Source organism: Delphinus delphis, chromosome 3 (genome assembly GCF_949987515.2).
Source record: "Delphinus delphis chromosome 3, mDelDel1.2, whole genome shotgun sequence".
In the NCBI taxonomy this organism is placed as follows: domain Eukaryota; kingdom Metazoa; phylum Chordata; class Mammalia; order Artiodactyla; family Delphinidae; genus Delphinus; species Delphinus delphis.
The window spans coordinates 2505140-2514169 of NC_082685.1; the positions used below are offsets into that span (position 1 = coordinate 2505140).

A 9030-nucleotide genomic window follows, 5' to 3' on the forward strand; every position below is an offset into this window, starting at 1 on the left:
GTTCACAGGGCCCCAGAGGCAGGGCCAGGCCTGGGCAGTGGAGCAGCTCGAGTCCTAGCCAAGGGGGATCCCAGAGATGCAGAGGGAACCTGGGGGCCAGGGAGGCGGGGTGGGACGAGTTCCCACCTGCAGAGTCTCCTCTGCCACGTGAAGTGACGGGGCCGTTCCGTTGTCATAAAAACAAGATTTCAGAACATAAATCCTGGATGGCTCCAGTGTGCCAGGCTTGAGAATGCGGTGAACTAGACAGCCGGAGAGCCCCAGCCCAGTGCACTTTGCGGGGAAAGGGAAGCTTGGCTCAGCCCAGAAAGCCAGTGAAACGGGCATCTTCTCCCCCAGACCCAAGACGACCCTCCAAGACTGCACCCCTCCTCCTCCCATCCCTCCGGTTCACAGAAGCAGCAGGGTCAGGCAGAGTGGGGGGCCTCGTGCCCGCACCCTCCAGTCCCCACCGCGTGTCGTTGCATTGTTAAAAGTTAGCTCCTTACATCAGCAAGATGAATTCTCTGCAAAATTACAGTCTCTTGGCCAAAGGGTGCCGTGCAATCATTTAAGGGGCTTCCAGCCAGCCAGGAGCTCCCAGGACCACGTTTGCCTCCGTAAACTTGGGCAAGCCCGCTTCGCACCTTCACACCCTGATTGACACTTCCTGCAGTCCCAAACACAGTGATTGTACCCCACTGGGGCACGGAGGGACGTCCCCTCCTTCGCGTGAAGCCTAATTGGTTACTGCCCCTCCCGCCCCGCCCCGTTGTGGAAATGGCTGAGGAGGGCTCAGACTTCCCGTCCCCTCCAGGCCAGCCCCAGCTCCCCCCAAAGCCACTTGGTCGGTTGGGGGCCGGAGACAATCACCTCGTGCCCCACACGCAAACTGAGTGAGGGCAAACTGAGTGAGGCGCGGTGGAGTCATGTGGCGGGGGGAGGGGAGGGCATTGGCCTTTTCTCTTGTTTTATCTTCTCATTCCTACCTCAGGGCCTTTGCACATTCACTCCCTCTTCCAGGACCTCAGTCTCCCTGCAGGGCTGATTGCATCCTCTATTCATGGGGCTTACTCCTGCCAAATGTTTAACTGTTTTCTATGTATCACGTCTTTTTGTTCTTGTATGCCTCTGTTACGGCTTTCTTTTGCATTCAGTGACTATTTTCTAGTGTAGCTAGAAAATTAATTCTTTTAATTTTTTTCATCGTGCTTTTTGAGTTTTTTAGGGGTTGTTCTATAGTTTACCACACACATCTGTTGGGTTGCTTTTTACTGTGACAAAATATAAGATTGGTAGGGAACTTCCCTGGTGGTCCAGTGGCTAAGACTCCACACTTTCACTGCAGGGGGCACAGGTTTGATCCCTGGTCAGGGAACTAAGATCCACGTGCCACGCAGCCAAAAAAAAAAAATTAAAAAAATACAAGATTGGCCATTTTAAACTACTTGTTAAGTGCACAGCTCAGTGGCCTTAAGTACATGCACATTGTTGTGCAACCATCCCCGCCCCCGCATCCATCTCCAGAACTTTCTCTTCCCAAACTGAAACTCTTAACTCCCCATCCTCCTCTCCTAGCCCCTGACCCCCACCATCTACTTCCTGCCTCTATGGATTTGGGTCCTCTGGGGACCTCACATGGGTGGGAATATACAGTATTTTGTCCTTCTATGTCTGGATTCTCTCACTGATGTCCTCAAGTTCCATCCACATTGTAGCATGTGTCAAAATTTCCTTCCTTTTTAAGGCTCAATTATATTTCACTGTGTGGGTGGACCTCATTGTGTTTATCCCTCATTCATGGATGGACACTTGGGTTGTTTCCACCTTTTGGCTACTGTGAATCATGCTGCTGTGAACATGGGTGTGCAAATCTGTTGGAGTCCCTGCTTTCAGTTCTTTGGGGTATGCACGCAGGAGTGGGACTGCTGGGCCACATGGTACCACATACAACTTAATGTACCAGAATTGCCTTCAGATGGACACTTGTTCCAGTGACTATTGGAAGCGTACTCCTATATAGCTCTCATCCCTCGGCCCGTCCTTGCTCTTCTTGTTAGACATATCACATGTTATGTGTTGCAAACCTAGCACTGCAATGTTGCAGTTGTTACTTTATATCGATATAAGTTCGTCTGTTAAAGGCTGGCTGGTCCCTATCAGGGAAGCCGTTTCTGACCATCTGTGCAAAGCCTGTGTCCCAACCCCCCGAGTTTCCTTTTGGATAAGATATCTGTATGACCTTGTTTCTTACGGGTCTGTCTCGCCCGCTGGGACGCGAGCTCCCTAGGGGAGGGCCAGTCCTGAACCCAGACAGCGCGCTTACTGCAAACAGGCACTCCATAAACACTTTTTTACGTGGATTTCATTATGGAGATTAAGGAGCACGAATATGAGTTTCCAAAACGGGCGGCGACGCGTCTCACGTCCCCCAGTTGAGGAAGGGGCTCCCAAATACTAGGCGGCCGGCTCCAGCCTGAGGGGTCCGAGCACCCAAGGTTGGCAGAGGCTCCTTTATTCCTCGCAGCCAGCACTCTGGCCTCCGGACAGCAGAGGGCGCGCGTCCTCCGTTGGGAAAGCGGAAGCGCGCGCGCGCGCAGCCCGGGGGCGGGGCACGTGAGAGGCCGCGAGATAACTGCGCAGGCGCAGAAAGGACGATCCTTTCTCAAGACCCGACCAGATGGTGAGTGTCACGGTTAGTGTGTCTGTTCCGGGCCCATCCGGCGCCATCCGAGCTCTGGCCGCGCAGTGGAGGCCGGGGTCAGGCCGCGCGGCTGCGGCAGCCTCCTGCAGGCCTCTGGAACCGCCTCCGGACATGGGGGCGCGGGGCGGGCCTGCTGGGTGTCGGAACGACCCGGGGCAGGGAAGGCCTGTGTCGGCCCGCTTGTCCCAGCCGAGCCCCCGTAGCCCCGGGCCGCCCCAGGACGGGCCCGAGGTGGTGCGCCCCGTGGGCTTCCGTGCCCGGGAGGGCCGCACGTTTCTCGGCGGGAGCCGCGGGCCCGGTTATGCCGCCGCAGGCTGGGAGATGGGTCTCGGGGTCCCCGCTCACCAGTATCCCGGCCCGCGCAGGCGGAAGTGGAGCAGAAGAAGAAGCGGACCTTCCGCAAGTTCACCTACCGCGGCGTGGACCTCGACCAGCTGCTGGACATGTCCTAGTAAGTGGCGGCCGGGCAGGGGAGGGGGATGGCGGCGGCGGGGGTGCCCGAGGGCTGGGGGCTGCAGCCTGATCTGCGGCTGCGGCCGTAGACCGTGTGTAAAGGAGAGGGCGGGGCTGCGTGCGGATAAAACTCCACGTGGAGACGTTGAGGATCGAATTTAAAAGGATTTCTACGCGTCCTCTTTGGACGTGTTTTCGTCCACTCGGAAATGTAAATGCTGTCCTAGCTCGCGAGCCTCTTGAGCTCGGGCAGCTGCAGGCTGGGATTTGGTACGTGGGCGGGAGTTTGCCGATCCCTGGTCTAAGGTTTGGTTGGAGGAGCTGGAAGCTTTTAGGCAGGGTGGGTGCGACGACCTGGCCCCCAGATGGGGAGAGAGGCTTGCGGACAGCCAGGGACGCCTTTTTTCCTGGAGGTGTACGCGGGTCTGGTTCGGAGGGGGCCGGCTTCCTGGGGGCACAGCACAGGGTCCTCGTTGGCTGTGGGTTTCTCAGGGTGGCCCCCGCTCCTGGGTTTTTGAGGCCTTCGGGGCAGAGCAGTTTGCCCGTGAAGTTCGGCGGCTCCGCCGCCTCACCTGAGCTACCTCTTTTCCTGACTCGGCTTCCTTGTTTGTAGACAGCGGGGGGCGGGGAGGCGGTTCTTGAACCGGAGGGCTTTATCCCGAACATTCGGCGCGGGTGCCGTGGGCCCTGGCCGGGCTGCGAGTGTTGCTTTGGGGGCCCTACGGGAAGCGGGCGTGTCAGTGGGCGGGCGGTGGGGGTGAGCCGGGTCTCAGGCCTCCCGCTCTGTGCGCTGTGCCTGCAGTGAGCAGCTGATGCAGCTATACAGCGCGCGGCAGCGGCGGCGGCTGAACCGCGGCCTCCGGAGGAAGCAGCACTCGCTACTGAAGCGGCTGCGCAAGGCCAAGAAGGAGGCGCCGCCCATGGAGAAGCCGGAGGTGGTGAAGACGCACCTGCGCGACATGATCATCCTGCCCGAGATGGTGGGCAGCATGGTGGGCGTCTACAATGGCAAGACTTTCAACCAGGTGGAAATCAAGGTGCGTGTGGGCTGTGCTGGGCCGGGGTGGGCGGGGCGTGGCCACCCACGCCCACCTGACCACCCTGCTCCCTTCCTCCTCAGCCTGAGATGATCGGCCACTACCTAGGCGAGTTCTCCATCACCTACAAGCCTGTGAAGCACGGCCGGCCCGGCATTGGGGCCACCCACTCCTCCCGCTTCATCCCCCTTAAATAGCCTGCTGGCCAATAAAGGTAGAGACTTGTCTAGTCCCGAGTGCGACCAGTCCTTCCCACGTGTGGTGCTTCCGGTCCACCCCCCAGGGAAGGGGGCTGGGCCTGGTCACAAAACCTGGAGACTCAGGTGGGTCACGGGCCATTGTTGGACAGCGTGTGGCCCTGGGTTTCCTGCTGTAGACACAGCCCCTCGGGTAGGCTGAGGCTAGGGAACGGGTGGGTTGGGCTCTGTGCTAAGTCCTGGGATGTCCAGGGGCCTGCGCTGCCTGCATCGGTGCCTCCTCTTGGCTCTCCCTGTGCTCCCGATCAGCTTCCGAAAACCACAGTAACCCCGGGGCCCCGAGCCTTGGATTGAGCCTTCCTGGGGTGTCCTGTGGGTGGGGTCTCCACCGTGTTCCCTAAGTCTTCCTCGTCAGATCTTGTTTCCTTCACGATGGGAGAGATGGCAGATGCCCCAGTGGATGGACAGGCACCGTGACTGTCCAAGCAGCAGTGAGGCCCTAAGGGGTCCCTATGACTTGCTGATGGGATGTGGAAGAAAGTGAATGGGACTCCCAGGTTCTGGCCTGAGCTACTGGAAGGCTGGAGTTGCCATCAGCCAAGGTGGGGAGCAGGGAGGTGTCCTGCAAGTGGCCTTTAGGCACCCAAGTCTGCACCTCAGTTTAGAATGTGAGGGGCGGCCACAGTCCAGCCATGGAGGCGGGGAGGAGATGGTTGAAAGGAGCTTCTCCCCCTGTGACTGCTGCTCTAGGCTCCTTTTCCGGAATTTCAGTTTTAACGTAATTTGCTTGTACTGTTATATCTTGGTCTGGAGTTGAATTGAACAGAAAGCACAGCTCATCCTGTGTAACCTCGAGTGGAGAAGGCAGGAGACAGATTGCATGACGGGATTAAGCACTCGGGTTGGCCCAGTTTGGCAGAAGGACCCAAGTGCTGAGACTAGATCCTCTGCAGTCTGTCTCATGTCCCTGATTCATGGAGGGCTCCTTTAAACCCTTAAGGAGAAGAGAGCAACCCGTTAGGAACAGGGCTGATGTATAAACAGACAGACGTCAAAATGCTGCTGGACCTCTAGTTCCTAACACGCACATGCCAAGAGCCAGAGCCCTGCAGAAACCATGAGCTTCCGTGGGCTGAGAAAGGACAGGTGGGCCTGACCTACACCTGGCAGAAGGGAAGGATGAGTGGGGAAGGCAGCCCGTGGGTCTAGCTCACTAGATAGGACACCTGGGTGATGGCAAAGGTGAGAAGTGAGGGGCTGGCAGCCCATTCAATGGATAGAACACTGACACACTTGTGGATGGCCCCCTGAACCTGATAGGGCTTCAGAAGAACCAGCTAGAAACTTGAATACATCACGTGAGGCTTGGGTGTCGGGTGAGATTAGCTGTCTGCCTCGCAGTGAGTTTAAAGGACTTTGTGAGGGCTGCCGTGGAAGGTCTCTGGGCAACATGGACCAGATTCACTTCAGTCAGAACAGGACCTGCCTGCCCGGCCCCACAACTGGAAAGCAAGTAAGTAGGTAGCCTCCCTCCACTGTAGCCTCAGTTGTCTTTTTGGAAATTCCATAATTTAAAAGAGCAATTGGGCTTTACCTGGTGGCGTAGTGGTTAAAAATCCGCCTGCCAACGCAGGGGACACCGGTTACAGCCCTGGTGGGGAAAGATCCCACATACTGCGGAGCAACTAAGCCCTGCGCCACAACTACTGAGCCCGCGCGCCTAGAGCCCGTGCTCCACAACGAGAGAAGCCACCACAATGAGAAGCCCGTGCACTGCAACGAAGAGTAGCCCCTGCTCGCCACAACTGGAGAAAGCCTGTGCAGTAACAAAGACCCAGCGCAGCCAAAACAACAAAGGACTTCCCTGGTGGCGCAGTGTTTAAGAACCTGCCTGCCAGTGCAGGGGACATGGGTCCAAGCCCTGGTCCAGGAAGATCCCACATGCTGTCCATGTGCCACAACTACTGAGCCTGTGCTCTAGAGCCCGTGAGCCACAACTACTGAAGTCCGGGAGTCCTAGAGCCTGTGCTCTGCAACAAGAGAAACCACCGCAACGAGAAGCCCATGTGCCGCAACTAGAGAAAGCCCGCGTGCAGCAACAAAGACCAACACAGCCATAAGTAAATCAAATATTTTAAAAAGGAAAGATAAAGCAATTGCGGAAGTAAACACGTTTTTTACATTGAATTGGAAGAGTAGAGAGGAATGCCCTGGGCAAATCCGACCCTTCGCAGGGAGGTGGTTTTTGACACTGAGCACGAAAAGCTGTACAAACGTGCGTAACTTTGGAGCTGCTAGGCCCTCCTGCAGGAGCAAAATGCATGTGCCAGGGGTGTGAGCCCCTCCATCTTGCGGAGTGGAGCAGTGCTGGTGGAAGTGGGGATGGGTGCTGCAAACATTGCCATCTGTTTGTAAATAAAGTGTTATTGGCACACAGACATACACATTCATATTCATTCCGGTGCTTTCCTGGCCTGCGGAGTCGAAGTTACTGACTGAACCTTTAGCACAGAGTTTCTTGTTTTGTAAAAATGAGCAGGACCCTCCCTGGGACAGCAGCATTGGTGTAACCCCTCATCAGGCCCCGCATAACCAGGGTCACCTTTTGAGCGTTCACAGGAAGCTTTCAGCCTGGCCACCACAGGTCACCTGGGTGGGCTTAGGGCAGGAGTGGCAATGATCATCACTTTAATTTTCTGCAGTTTGTATAATAGTTACGTAAGATTAGGAGATTGCATATTAGTATTGTATCGAACACCTTGTCTTATCCAGACTGCGGCGCGTACTGTAGCCGCCAGGTGGCGCCTGAATCTTGGAGTACTATCGGGGCGGTACAGGGGGCGAGGCAGGAGTCCTTGTAGACCCGGACGTCCCCGCCCAGCCCTTCTGTCTGGTGGCGGCCCGGGCTCCGCCTTCAGGCCGCGCTACGTTCCTGCTTCTTTGTCCCGTCCCTCCTGAATCTGTCCTGGGCCCCTGAAGCCTGCGCGCCATCTCCACCATCTCAGAGGCAACTCCCTCGCTGGGGCTCGGGGCTCTACACCCCTCTCCCACCCCCGTCGGTCAGCTAGCTTCAGAACCTAACTTGGGTCTGCCGCTTCCCACCGCCCCACTGCTACCACCCTGGCCAGCCCTCCACCATCTCCCACCTGGACGTCAATTTAATGCGTGTCATCCTCCTGGGATCTCCCCAGGCTCCAGAAGAACGCCCAGGGTCCGCCGTGGCCCAGGAAGCCCCGCCCCGCGCTGTTCCTCGGCCTCTCCCAACCAGTTCCCACCTCCCAGCCTTCCCACGGGCTCCGCTCTCCGCCGGACCCCCTTCCCGCTGATTCCCGGCACCTGCTTGCGGAGGCCGGCCCTCACCATCCCGGCCACAGTAGCGCCCCTTTCTCTCGCCGCTTGTTCTCTACTCCCCAGGACTTAGCAGAGCTCGTGATAACGCCCCCTCCGCCACCCCCACCGTCCCTTTCCATACCCCCCTCTCCCATCCCTCCCCACCCCACACCATCCTCCCCATCTCCCCCACCCCACCCCTCCCGGACGCCCTCAGTCGTCCCGGACCCCGCCTCGTCTCCCGGCACCTCCCACGGCCTGTTCTCCCCGAAGCCGCCAGAGGGCGCGTGTGAGCAGCGAGCGGGGCGAGTCCCTGCTCTGCCCGCCGCCCTGGGGGCTGGCTCCCTCGTCCCCCCACCCCGGCGCTGCACGGCCTGACCCGCCCAGTCTCCTCCTCGTCCTCACCTCCTGCCCCTCCCTTTATGCTAGCGGTTGATTCTGCCGGGATGCTCTTCTCTCTTGGGTCACCCCTCAGGTCTCCACTCAAGTGCCCTTCCTAGTAGCCCCCCACGCCCCCCACCTCCCCTGCTGTTTCCTCCTCAGCGCCTACTTCTAGCCAACATGTTCTCCTGTTGACTATCGGTCCCTCTCCCCCCCAGTGTCAGCTTCCCACGGGCAGGGGTTTTGACTATTTTGTTCATTGCGTAGGGCCCAGCACGCAGTAGGTGTTTAGTAAGTGTTTGGTAAATGACTGAAAGTTGGTTTACGTGTGGTGTCGCCCACCAGTCCTCCGCGTGCCCAGCGCCCAGTTCAGAGCCCGGCAAGCAGCAGGCGCGCAGTCAACGTTTGCTGAATGACTAATGAACGGAACGCGCGGCCCCGGCCACTGCAGGGACACTGTCCAAGCGGGCAGCCGACTGAGGCCGAAGGGCGGCGCCCCCCTACGTCCCTTAGAGATCTCTGCCCTCCAAGGGGACCCCTCCTACCCCGGGCCCACTTCCCAACACCGGACCGCCTCTCCAGCTCCCGTGAGAGCCCCTCCCTGCTCTTCCCCCGCCCCCAGGGACCCCTCCCGCGCCTCTCTAGGGCTCCCCAACCCCGTTGGACCCCCGCCCCTCCCCCCTCCTTCTCCGCTCACGCTGGTCCCCGCCCCCATCTCCCTCACTCGGTGTCTCCTCACGCCGCCCCTCCCAAGTCCTCAGTCCCTCGAGACTCCCTTCCCCCGCCCGGGAGGGCCCCCCAGTTCCCCCCTCTTTCGCCCCCTTCGCGTTAGAGTCCCCGCCTGCCCCGCCGTGTGACCCCCTCTCAGTCCCTTGCTCCGCGCAGGCGCAGGCTTCCCGGCCCGTCCCTCCCACCCCCACCCCCGGCGGCCGAGGGGCGGGGCGCAGAC

General features: G+C 59.0%; 1 protein-coding gene across 2 annotated transcripts; it reads left to right on the plus strand.

Moving 5' to 3' along the window:
* The first annotated feature begins 2602 nt into the window (after positions 1–2602).
* RPS15 (ribosomal protein S15) lies at positions 2603–4402 on the plus strand. Of its 2 annotated transcripts, none has more exons than XM_060007304.1 (4): positions 2603–2662; positions 3049–3134; positions 3939–4173; positions 4257–4402. In XM_060007304.1, exons 1-4 carry the CDS (start codon positions 2660–2662, stop codon positions 4368–4370), a joined length of 438 nt encoding a protein of 145 aa, XP_059863287.1. In that variant the 5' UTR covers positions 2603–2659; the 3' UTR covers positions 4371–4402. The 2 variants fall into 2 exon arrangements, with proteins under 2 accessions (XP_059863287.1, XP_059863286.1); XM_060007303.1 differs by having other exon boundaries at positions 2622–2674.
* The last annotated feature ends 4628 nt before the right edge of the window (positions 4403–9030 follow it).